At 33.1% G+C, this 13,649-nt stretch overlaps 1 protein-coding gene across 1 annotated transcript; it reads right to left on the bottom strand.

Annotated features, from left to right (window-relative positions):
- Positions 1 to 7,986: 7,986 nt before the first annotated feature.
- Positions 7,987 to 8,508, bottom strand: LOC129968353 (E3 ubiquitin-protein ligase RNF126-B-like). The gene has a single exon (XM_056082210.1). The coding sequence runs from the start codon at positions 8,506 to 8,508 to the stop codon at positions 7,987 to 7,989; it is 522 nt and encodes a 173-aa protein (XP_055938185.1).
- Positions 8,509 to 13,649: the final 5,141 nt, after the last annotated feature.

Below are 13,649 nucleotides of genomic sequence, written 5' to 3'. Positions count from 1 at the left end.
GTCGAGTGAATGAACTTTAATAAGATTTGAATATTTCTAGTAAATATAATCTATTTTAAAACTTTATCGAGTGAATAACCTTTGGTTTGAAATTTTTTAGATTTAAAATCTGTGTCGAGTGAATGAACTTTAATAAGATTTGAATATTTCTTGTCAATATAATCTTATCTATTTTAAATTTAAGTGTGTCGATTGAATTGCCTTTGCTACATGAAGAAATGCATTTTGTGTCGAGTGAATGAAATTTAATAAGATTTGAATATTTCTTGTCAATATAATCTAATATATTTTAAATTTAAGTGTGTCGATTGAATTGCCTTTGCTACATGAAGAAATGCATTTTGTAATCTGTGTCGAGTGAATGAACTTTAATAAGATTTGAATATTTCTAGTAAATATAATCTATTTTAAAACTGTATCGAGTGAATAACCTTTGGTTTGAAATTTTTTAAATTTAAAATCTGTGTCGAGTGAATGAACTTTAATAAGATTTGAATATTTCTTGTCAATATAATCTTATCTATTTTAAATTTAAGTGTGTCGATTGAATGGCCTTTGCTACATGAAGAAATGCATTTTGTGTCGAGTGAATAACCTTTAATAAGATTTTGAATATTTCTTGTCAATATAATCTAATATATTTTAAATTTAAGTGTGTCGATTGATTGGCCTTTGCTACATGAAGAAATGCATTTTGTATTTTGTGTCGAGTGATTAACCTTTAATAAGATTTGAATATTTCTTGTCAATATAATCTAATATATTTTAAATTTAAGTGTGTCGATTGAATGGCCTTTGCTACATGAAGAAATGCATTTTGTGTCGAGTGAATGAACTTTAATAAGATTTTCAAGATTTCTTGTAAGTATATTTTTAGATTTAAAACTGGGTCGAGTGAATAACCTTTGCTAAAATTTAAACATATCTTGTTACATTTAGTTTTTCAAACCTGTATCATATGAATGACTTAAAACTGGGTCAAACGAATAACCTTGGCTTAAATTTAAACATTTCTTGTAAATATATTTTTAAATTTAATATTTTGTAATCTGTGTCGTGTCCATGACCTAAAACTGTGTCGAGTGAAATTTTCAAACCTGTATTAACTTAAAACTGGGTCGAGTGAATAACCTTTAATATTTCAAACCTGTATTTCTTGTAAATATATTTTTAAATTTAAAACTGGGTCAAGGGAATAACCTTGGCTTAAATTTAAACATATCATGTTACATTTAGTATTTCAAACCTGTATTTCTTGTAAATATATTTTTAAATTTAAAACTGTGTCGAGTGAAATTTTCAAACCTGTATTAACTTAAAACTGGGTCGAGTGAATAACCTTTAATAAGATTTTAAACATTTCTTGCAAATATATTTTTAAATTTAAAACTGGGTCAAGGGAATAACCTTGGCTTAAATTTAAACATATCATGTCACATTTAGTATTTCAAACCTGTATTTCTTGTAAATATATTTTTAAATTTAAAACTGTGTCGAGTGAAATTTTCAAACCTGTATTAACTTAAAACTGGGTCGAGTGAATAACCTTTAATAAGATTTTAAACATTTCTTGCAAATATATTTTTAAATTTAAAACTGGGCCAAGGGCATAACCTTGGCATAAATTTAAACACCTGTCTTTCTTGTAAACATTTAGTATTTCAAACCTGTATTTCTTGCAAATATATTTTTAAATTTAAAACTGTGTCGAGTGAAATTTTCAAACCTGTATTAACTTAAAACTGGGTCGAGTGAATAACCTTTAATAAGATTTTAAACATTTCTTGCAAATATATTTTTAAATTTAAAACTGGGCCAAGGGCATAACCTTGGCATAAATTTAAACACCTGTCTTTCTTGTAAACATTTAGTATTTCAAACCTGTATTTCTTGCAAATATATTTTTAAATTTAAAACTGTGTCGAGTGAAATTTTCAAACCTGTATTAACTTAAAACTGGGTCGAGTGAATAACCTTTAATAAGATTTTAAACATTTCTTGCAAATATATTTTTAAATTTAAAACTGGGCCAAGGGCATAACCTTGGCATAAATTTAAACACCTGTCTTTCTTGTAAACATTTAGTATTTCAAACCTGTATTTCTTGCAAATATATTTTTAAATTTAAAACTGTGTCGAGTGAAATTTTCAAACCTGTATTAACTTAAAACTGGGTCGAGTGAATAACCTTTAATAAGATTTTAAACATTTCTTGCAAATATATTTTTAAATTTAAAACTGGGCCAAGGGCATAACCTTGGCATAAATTTAAACACCTGTCTTTCTTGTAAACATTTAGTATTTCAAACCTGTATTTCTTGCAAATATATTTTTAAATTTAAAACTGTGTCGAGTGAAATTTTCAAACCTGTATTAACTTAAAACTGGGTCGAGTGAATAACCTTTAATAAGATTTTAAACATTTCTTGCAAATATATTTTTAAATTTAAAACTGGGCCAAGGGCATAACCTTGGCATAAATTTAAACACCTGTCTTTCTTGTAAACATTTAGTATTTCAAACCTGTATTTCTTGCAAATATATTTTTAAATTTAAAACTGTGTCGAGGGCATAACCTTGGCATAAATTTAAACACCTGTCTTTCGTGTAAATATATTTAGTATTTCAAACCTGTATTTCTTGCAAATATATTTTTAAATTTAAAACTGGGCCAAGGGCATAACCTTAGCATAAATTTAAACACCTGTCTTTCGTGTAAATATATTTAGTATTTCAAACCTGTATTTCTTGCAAATATATTTTTAAATTTAAAACTGGGCCAAGGGCATAACCTTGGCATAAATTTAAACACCTGTCTTTCGTGTAAATATATTTAGTATTTCAAACCTGTATTTCTTGCAAATATATTTTTAAATTTAAAACTGGGTCAAGGGCATAACCTTGGCATAAATTTAAACACCTGTCTTTCTTGTCAATATATTTAGTATTTCAAACCTGTATTTCTTGCAAATATATTTTTAAATTTAAAACTGGGTCGAGGGCATAACCTTGGCTTAAATTTAGTATTTCAAACTTAAAACTGTGTCGAGTGAATAACCTTGGCTTAAATTTAAACATTTCTTGTAAATATATTTTTAAATTTAAAACTGGGTCGAGGGCATAACCTTGGCTTAAATTTAAACATATCTTGTTACATTTAGTATTTCAAACCTGTATTAACTTAAAACTGGGTCGACCTTTGCTTAAATTTAAACATTTCTTGTAAGTATATTTATAGATTCAATATTTTGTAATCTGTGTCGTGTCCATGACCTAAAACTGGGTCTTGTGAAAATTTCAAACCTGTATTAACTTAAAACTGGGTCGACCTTTGCTAAAATTTAAACATTTCTTGTAATTTTTAGATTTAAATTTAAAATGAAGTTAATGTCACCTTTACATTTTTTTAGCTTCCCAATTTGGAATACAGATTCAAGATTGAAATGAAGAAAAAGCACAAGAAGGATTCCTAGATAATGATATTAATTGTTTGTCTTGTTTTATATATTGACATTCAGTTAATATGAATTTTCTGGGAAAATAATTGTGTAGTGATTGGATTTTGAAGCGTTAGGAAATAAACGTTCATAGACAACTAGCACGAGTGTAGTTAAAAGAGTCATGTCATTTGAGTGTTTGCTCTTGGAGGAGAAGGAGTTACTGAGCAGAGTAACTCGAACGAATCTGCAAAAAATTTGTTAAGTGCCTATTTATTGAAAGCACTCACGACGGCAAATTGGATCATAAAGGTATGTTTACAATTTCTCGATGTCTTTTAATGCTGTTTTGTTATATATTTACATTCAATTAATATGAATTTTTCTCTACATTATGCATGTTAATCTCATTAAATGAAATCCTCACTATATACATTAAATGAAGTCAATTCATTATATATTTACATTCAATTAATATGAATTTTTCTCTACATTATGCATGTCAATCTCATTAAATGAAATCAATTCATTTTCACCATTCATTATATACTTACATACAATTAATATGAAATCAATTCATTTTCTCCATTTGTCTCATGTTTTTTTTTTTATTTTATGAATACCATGTTATCTACAAAAGGTTTACTATATCCATTCAATTAAATAACGTATCGTTTTCATTTTACAAGTCTTTTTTTCTAATGACTCGATGAGCATACCCTTCAACATGACACCAATGGCAACGACTCTAAAACTCAACCATCTATTTCATTTTACAGTCGTCACTGCTAATGAGTACAGTCGCTCGAAAAAATATATGAGCACCGTAACAGTATGAAAAATTTTTCAAAAATGGAAAACGACAATTTTTGGGTTATAATAAATAATTTAATAAAGATGTGGTTTGATAAATAATTTAAATGACTTGAAAGAATGGTGTGGGTTACAATAAATAATTTATTTAATAAAGATGAGTTGTAATACATTAAGCCATTATTTTTAATATTTTGAGTTGATTTAAGCCATTATTTTTAATAAAGATGAGTTATAATAAATAATGATGACTTTTTAAAAGAATGGTATTATATTCTTAAACATGAATTACATTTTTTTAAATGAAATGTCTTTGTCCAATAATGATGACTTTTTAAAAGAATTGTATAATATTCTTAAACACGAGTTACATTTTTTAAATGAAATGTCCTTGTCCAATAATGATGACTTTTTAAAAGAATTGTATAATATTCTTAAACACGAGTTACATTTTTTAAATGAAATGTCCTTGTCCAATAATGATAAGAGTTCCTAGGGTTATTTGGTATTATATTCTTAAACATTAAATGAAATGTTTCAAATTGCCCTTATCCAATAATGATAAGAATTCCTAGAGTTATTTAGTATTATATTCTTAAACATGAGTTACATTTTTTAAATGAAATGTTTCAAATTGTCCAATAATGATGACTTTTTAAAAGAATGGTATTATATCCTAGGGTTATTTTTTGGAAGCCATTCAAAGAAATAAATAAATTTTATTTACATTAAAACAAATAGAGCAATTATATATATTAGAAACTAACCATTTAAATAATTTAAAATGAAATGTTTCAAATTGCCCTTGTCCAAGATTGGTCATTTAGAGAACCCAAAAAAAATAACCCTAGGAACCCTTCCGAAGAAGAGTTCCTAGGGTTATTTTTTTTGGAAAAAAAAACAAAGCCATTCAAATAAATAAATAAATAAATTTTATTTACATTTAAACAAATATACAAGTTTTTTTTTTATAGGGGACAAAGTCTTTTCAAATTTAATGGACAATTGTTTTCTTCGTTAAAAATGCTAGTTCTTATTGGCACACAATACACATCTTTCTTTTTTATAGTCAAATTTAAAAGTTGGCCTTCCTCCTCATTATCCGGAGGAAGTAATATTGTAGGAGGAGGTAATATGCATTGATTACTTATATTAAAATTCCAAAAATTATCCTGAGGATTTAATACTGCTGCTGGAGAGTCGTGAGAAGGAGACAATACTGCTGCTGGAGAGTCGTGAGAAGGAGACAATACTGCTGCTGGAGAGTCGTGAGAAGGAGACAATACTGCTGCTGGAGAGTCGTGAGAAGGAGGCAATACTGCTGCTGGAGAGTCGTTGAACAAGTCCCTCCCAAATATCTCCAAGAAATTGTTTATCTCCTCTCTTTCTAAACTAAAGTCCATTTCGGGCACAGGTGCAGGCTCCACAAAGGTTTGATGCACAGGTGCAGGCTCCACAAAGGTCTCGGGCACAGGTGCAGGCTCCACAAAGGTTTGATGCACAGGTGCAGGCTCCACAAAGGTTTGATGCACAGGTGCAGGCTCCACAAAGGTGGTTTTGAGTTTCTTATTTGGCGGTTCACACTCGTGGGCAGGTGTTGGAGGTGGTAGATTATACACTTGGAGTGTAAACTCCTTGTGTGTTTTAAAGCTCTGGTAATGTTTCACCAGATCCCACTCCATAATGTCGACAGCAAACAAAGTTTTTTGTACCGTTAGGATGAGGTACATTGTTCCAGGAGGCACGACGTATGTAGAGTTTGGTTTGAGTACATACCTGTCGTACAGAAACTGGTCAATTTCACAGAAACTTCTCCGTGTTATGCAGGGTTTTGCCTTGCACTGAAGGCTCTTGGCAGGCAAGTGGTAAATCATGATGGGCGCATCGGACGTCTGGTATACGTGGCCTTCCGCCTGTGCCACATTTCTTAATCCAAACGAGAAATGTTGTTTTACCAGCATTATATTGTCCATTTTGAACCCCAGGCGTTGATCTGAAGTCTTTTTTGCATTGATGGGGTTCCTCTTTAGCTTCATTGTTGTTTTTTTCCAGCTCACTTTCCGGGGCTCAAAAAAGTTCACTTTTTTGGACTCTAGCACGGCCCGCTTGAAATTGTCGACGTACAGTCCTTTCTTCGTCCAGTCAGGTATCGGATGTTGAAATATCCTCAGAGTGCTCAGATCCATATATGATATGAACGCCTCCACTCTATCTTGCACCATGAGGCTCTCGAAGGGTTCCCATTTTCCAGGATGGGCTACGGACACCAAGGCTGACGATTTTGTTGCGGGAAACACGTCCATGCTGACTGCTAAGCTGATGACTGGTACCGACTGCTTGGCGTGCATCCCTTTTTATACTCAACCTACCCGGAAGTTATAACCAGTTATAACCGGTTTCCTACCCAGTACATGGTATCACAGTCGCCAAGGACAAACCAAACACGTTTTGGAGGATTATGGCATTTCACGATTAAATCTCCAGGTTCAGGAAATGTTCGAAATTTGCAAAATTGTATCATTGGAGGAGACTCGTGGGTGGTAGAGGATCCAACATCAGACTCGTGGGTAGTAGTGGGTGCAGCATCAGACTCGGGGATGGTAGAGGGTCCAACATCGGACTCGGGGGTAGTAGAGGGTTCAACATCGGACTCGGGGATGGTAGTAGAGGGTCCAACATCAGATTCAGAGACGGTAGAGGGTCCAGCATCAGATTCAGAGATGGTAGAGGGTCCAGCATCGGACTCGGGGGTGGTAGTAGAGGGTCCAGCATCAGAGTTCCTCTTTGAATCTTGTCGAGTTTCTGTTGACAATCTTTTTTGTGGTAAGAGACTCTTTTGTACCTCTAATCGGTACAATTGCAAATCTGTTATAAAATGTTTAATCCAGTCAGTGACAATGATGGCATTTTCACCTGGTTCTTCCACACATATAAGCAGGGGTGATTTTCCAACAGTCGTCACAAATTTCCTCATGCCATATTTATAAGCAAAGCCATCAAATAGACATTTTACAAATAATTGAGCCATTTCCGGGTTTTCTGCAGCGATCAAATTTTGAGCCACTTGAAAGTTGACGACATGGGTGTTGAGGGTCTGAGGAGGGATGGTGAAACCTTTCAAAGGCAATATTTCATGTGCTTGAACTGCTAGGAATTTAAATTGATTTTTGTAACTGCATGGTTTTTTCTTCTTCAACAGCTGTGCAATGTCCAAAAGTCGAAACATCATCTGCCCACTTTCGCTAATGAGTACGGCCACCGGAGGAAGATAGGGAGTTAAAGCGATTTGAAACCACATAATGATATAGTTTTGAAAGACTGCAATATTAGGGTGAAGTTATATTCACTCAAAAGTTGAAAAAAAAAAAAAAAAAAAAAAAAAAAAAAAAAAAATGGTGTTTAGATTTGTTATAATTACTTTTACATTATTAACATTAGTTTACAGATATACATATAATTACTTTTACATTAGATTACAGTTTATTTCTTATACTTTTACATTATCCAAAGTTGGTTTATTCAATATTCTAAAATTAACATTACCCCCTCACAAAGCTAGTCTATTCAAATTTTCCCAAAGCTGGTCTATTGCTAAAATTAACTTTAGAATTACAATTTTTGATAAAGTCTCTCTTCAAGGTTGGTACACTCTTGAACCCAAAAAAATGGGAGAGAGCCGATACGACTCGCATCGTATCGACTCTCTCCCATTTTTTTGGAGGCATTCAGAGGACATTCATGAACGATGCCAAGCATACCCGCAGAGGTTCTTTCTACACATTGGACAAGACAAGTTCTCTCTCATCCACATTTCTAAACATTCTCCATGAAAGTTGTGCCCGCATGAAGTTGTTATTTTTCTATGCAGAGGCTCCGTGCATATCGGACAATCTCCGAAACAACTTTCTGGCCCTGGGGAAGAGTAGATGGACTCTATGGTTAGTTCCCCCAATCTGGTCCATTTGTCCATTTCACTCATATGCTTATCGTAATTGCAATAGAGTGTCATGGCAAATTCCATCAGACGGGGGATCCCTTCTGTCTTCCACAAAAACCATTGCAGTCCATCCTTTTTCCGTGCAAACGATTTCAACTCCTCGCTGATGATAGGTACCAACTTCAGATCAATAGTTGGTACCATCTCTTTTGCAAGCTTCACCATCTCTTCCCTGTAGGCCTCACCCACATGAACCTCTGCTGGCTCCGGCAACTGTTCCAGCACTGCTCGCAGCAATTGTGTGTATAAAGAGAGAGACATTTTGCTAGAAATGAAGTGAGACAGTCGCACGAGCTTTTATATATACTGTGAGTTGGCGCATGCTCAGTGTGATCCCTTTTGAATAATATCTGCACAAAGCTCCAAGGCTGGTTCAGTGAGGAATGGGATCCATTTTTATTCTATAAAAATTCTCAATACCTCGTACTACCGCCAGCCAACGATGACATTTCTTTTTGCAATACAGGCACTTTTCAATTTTCTTTCGGCTGTTTAAAATAAAAGTTTGATGCTTTAATTTTAAACTGCCAAAGAATTTTTTGTAGTACCGTTTTGTTTTCAAGTCTGCAAAGAAGAGATGCGTACCATGGGTCTGTGCCAATGTCTTTCTCAAGCGCTTAGGGTGCAGCTTATCGGACGAATGGGAGACATGTCCATCTGTCAAAGTGTATCCCTTTTCATCAATGCATAGAACCATCATAGTCATTTGATGCTTATACTCTTGAGTATGAGCCGGCTTCAGCACTTGGTTGGTCTTAGCAGATGGCTCCGGAATAGGAGAGAGAGGAGGTGGAACGACGAGCATAGGTAGATCCAACAGCATGGTTGATTTCAATGTTAAACTCTTGAAACAAGTAGTGCTGTGATGAAAGTGTCTTCAGAAATATATATACATGAAAAGACAACACACAACAACTAAAAAAAAAAAAAAAAAAAAAAAAAAAAAAAAAAAAAAAAAAAAAAATTTTTTTTTTTTTTTTTTTTTTTTTTTTTTTTTTTTTACTTTCTTCTTCTTCTTCTTTACACACTAACGTTAAACAAAAATTTTCTTGCCCCGCTGAAGGTACATACTTTAACTGTTTAACATGGCATGTTTAACAGAGACAAAGAGTCATGAATATCATGGATCAATGATGTGGAATGCATTCAATTGGAATTTTTCTAATGAAATTCAGTCCACAAACAGCCACCCATCTCACACAATTCCTTTTACAGGTGGGGCAATCTCCAGCATCATTATTCAATACAATGACCGATATGTCATTGGTTTTGTTTACCAGTCTCCAACGAACTTGGGTCGCCGTATCCGTCACGTATAAGGTTGTTATCTTCATATCGGCCACATGTTGCAATAGCTTCCTCTCAAAATCTGGATCATTTTCTACGACGTAGGAAGTGATACCATTCGTCAGACAATACGATTGGTTCCGGAAGCATAATACTCCCATAGCATGTCGGTGATGGTATTGTTGAATAGATCTCCAAGGAGAAATACGAGTCATTCCTCGCCGACGTCGGCACTGGAAAAATGGTCTTTTTCGCATGGGAGGGACCTTGGTGGACAGCGGCACAGCATTAGGAGATGACATGACCTCAGTGGAAGACGGCACAACATCAGGGGTAACATCGTCCAATTCTCCATCGGAAAGGGTAACAGTCAGAATGAGTTCGTCAGACATGGTTGAGAATAGAGCAGTTAGAACACACTACCAATTTAAAGCCGACAGAAAATATTTTCTTGAAACTATTTCAGAGAACACAGAACAAAGTAAAAAAAAAAAAAAAAAAAAAAAAAAAAAAAAAAAAAAAAAAAAAAAAAAAACGGTTTTTTTTTTTTTTTTTTTTTTTTTTTTTTTTTTTTTTTTTTTTTTTTTTTGTTCTGTGTTCTCTAAAATAGTTTCAAGAAAATATTTTTTCCTATTCATGTTTTAATGTCGTATCCAATAATGGTTATATGAAACAAACGAAATATCTATAGGTAATTAATTGAAATATTTCCATTCTTGGTCCTCTCAAGAGAATATTTATTCCTCGCATCCAATAATGGTTATATGAAACAAACGAAATCGGTATAGAGAATCATTTTCTCCTCGCATCCAATAATGGTTATATGAAACAAACGAAATCGCTATAGGTCTCTTCTCAAGAGATTCATTTTTGTTGTTTTAACTGGTTCTGTCACGTGACTGAACAGTATAAATATCGCTCCAGTCGAAGCGAGAGCTCACTTTGCCTCGTGTACCCTACTGTTACTGATGGCTCTTGAATACTTACAAGCTGTGCGATACGTCGCCCATGTGCATATGTTCAATTTCAACGGTTTAATACATCTCCCGGTGGAGATTGGAATTGCTGAAGTTCTTGAAGACGGACAGATGGAAAGCCAGCGCCAGACCCTGCTCCTGACCATTCATCACAGTAACTACATGACGAGGCAAGACAGGAGAGTCAACCGAGTAGCGAGTGCAAATAGCTCCACGCTGCCGGTTGATTTCCAGGGAGAGATGACAATGGAGGAGGCGCATCGACGGGTCCGGCAATTTGTGGGCCAGGAACTGGTGGCTGTCAAGGGAGAGGAGGCCAAGAAATATTTTAAGTGTATTGGCCTCCCAAGAGTCATAGAAATAAAAACACAGATTGCCGGAGACTGCCCTAAGGTGAGAGAGCTAAAGTCCACCACTGGTGAGAACCACCACTTTGCACATTTGATCCTCGGGCGGTGCAGCAGAGTAATTGCAGTGGGATACGCTGAATTTTTGGAATCGAGAAGAAAAGAGGAAAGAAAATTAGCCTGCGACGACTGGAGTAAAGCCTGCGACGACTGGATGAAAGACCCGGGAGAGTACATTCCCCCACCTGTGCCGGCATCTACTTCTCCACCCGTGCTGGTATTTGTACTTAAATATTAGATTTAATAAATTTGTTTGATGTGTAAACCCATGTGTCGTTATTTATTCCAAAAAAATGGGAGAGAGTCGATACGATTTGAGTCGTATCGGCTCTCTCCCATTTTTTTGGATTGAAGAGTATGCCAACCTTGAAGAGAGACTTTATCAGAAATTGGAATAATCCTCATTTATTTTTAGGTCGAAAATATTTTCATGCTTGGAGAATAATTTTTGTCATTGTTTTCTATATTTTAAAAAAAAAACTAGATTTCCAAATTTTTTAATATGATGTTATCTTTCTATATTTTTATAAAAAAAACTAGGTCAAGGTCATTTAAATATTTAAACGATTTTTTTACATTTCAAAAGATTTGGATACTATTTCCAAATCTTTTGCTATGCAAAAAAACCTTTTCATTTCCCCAATTTAAATACATTCTTTTTATATTTTTAAAAAAAAAAACTAGGTCAAGGTCATTTAAATATTTAAACGGTTTTTTCACATTTCAAAAGATTTGGATACTACTTCCAAATCTTTTGCTATGTAAAGAAACCTTTTCATTCTCCAATTTAAATACTCAAAGATCCACCAACGCATTTCCCCAAAACATATCAAAGACCCCCTAAAAGATATAAAAATGTTTCACCCCAAAAGATATAACAAATGTTTCACCCCCCAAAAGACATGCAAATGTTTCACCCCCAAAAGATATAAAACGAATTTCCCCCCTAAATATATAAAAATGTTTCACCCCCAAAAGACATAAAGATGTTTCACCCCCAAAAGACATAAAACGCATTTCCCCCCAAAAATACTTAAAGACCCCCAAAAGACATAAAAATATTTCACCCCCAAAAGACATAAAACGCATTTCCCCCCAAAAATACTTAAAGACCCCCAAAAGACATAAAAATATTTCACCCCCAAAAGACATAAAAATATTTCACCCCCAAAAGATATAAAAATATTTCACACCCAAAAGGCATAAAGATGTTTCACCCCCAAAAGACATAAAGATGTTTCACCCCCAAAAATACTCAAAGACCCCCAAAAGACATACAAATGTTTCACCCCCAAAAGATATAAAGACCCCCAAAAAACATAAAAATATTTCACCCCCAAAAAAGCATAAAAATATTTCACCCCCAAAAAGCATAAAGATGTTTCACCCCCAAAAAGCATAAAGATGTTTCACCCCCAAAAGACATAAAAATATTTAACTCCCCCAAAAAACACAAAGATTCGCAAAAAGCAAAGTAAATATCACATACATTACAAAATAACCATTTCAATCTATATAAATTTGATTAACAATATAAATAAAATTTTATTTTTATGTTACTATGCCCACCCTCCCTCCACGCATAGTAACATTACCTTTTTTTATTTTATAACCATGAATAACCTTTTTTTCATTTATAACCATGAATAACCTGATTAACAATATAAATAAAATTTTATTTTTATGTTACTATGCCCACCCTCCCTCCACGCATAGTAACATTACCTTTTTTTTATTTTATAACCATGAATAACCTTTTTTTCATTTATAACCATGCATAACCTTTTACCTTTTGTAACCATGAATAACCTTTTTTGCATGCATAACCTTTTACCTTTTATAACCATGAATAACCTTTTTTTTCATTTATAACCTTTCATGTTACTATGCCCACCCTCCTTGCATAGTAACATTACCTTTTTTACTCCATGACCTTTTTTTACTCCAAAACACTTTTACCTCCATGTCCAAAACATATTAATCTAATTGGCTTAGTTGCATTTAATTTGCTTAGTTGAATTTGATTCTTTGTTTTAGTAATTACATTTTTCTTTAACATTTAGAATTGCTTTGGGACATGCGAAAGTAAACAATCTTTAACCTAAACTTACAACTACATATACATTTATTTATTTATATGACAGTTATACTGAAACACCAATTTGATATTTTTATTGATACACATTCATAATTATTTAATTGGATATGTTTATTAAAATAAATTTCCCTTAGACCTTTGATTAGAACATGCAAAGCAGACACTAGAACATACAAAGCAGACATGCAAAGCGGACATGCAAAGCGGACATGCAAAGCGGACATGCAAAGCAGCCATGCATCTTAAATCTAAACTTACAACTAGATATTTAAACAAATATAGAAAAAATATTTAATGTCATGTCATTAAAATTTACTTAAACTAATATAAAAAAATATTTAAAATGAGATTATCTAAACTTACAACTAGATATTTAAACTGATATTATTTACTTAAAAATTGTTTAAACTAACAACTAGATATTGAAGCCGATAAATAGAATCATTTAAACTTACAACTAGATATAAAAAAATATTTAAATTGAGAGCCATTCAATTTAATTTGCTTAAACTCATCTAAAACTAAAATATAATCTAATTAAACTGGCTCCACTAAATATAAAAAAATATTTAAAAGGATGAGAGGAAATATATCCTAAATGATTTGCTTATCACTTGATGAAGGGAAAATTTA

Source organism: Argiope bruennichi, chromosome 5, assembly GCF_947563725.1.
Source record: "Argiope bruennichi chromosome 5, qqArgBrue1.1, whole genome shotgun sequence".
In the NCBI taxonomy this organism is placed as follows: Eukaryota; Metazoa; Arthropoda; class Arachnida; order Araneae; family Araneidae; genus Argiope; species Argiope bruennichi.
Note: the sequence above shows the minus strand (reverse complement) of the source record. Positions and strands in the feature narration are given on the sequence as shown.

What these genes read in the sequence shown, in the direction of transcription:
- LOC129968353 (XM_056082210.1), bottom strand. Translation starts at nt 8,508, where the DNA reads ATGTCTCTCTCTTTATACACACAATTGCTGCGAGCAGTGCTGGAACAG.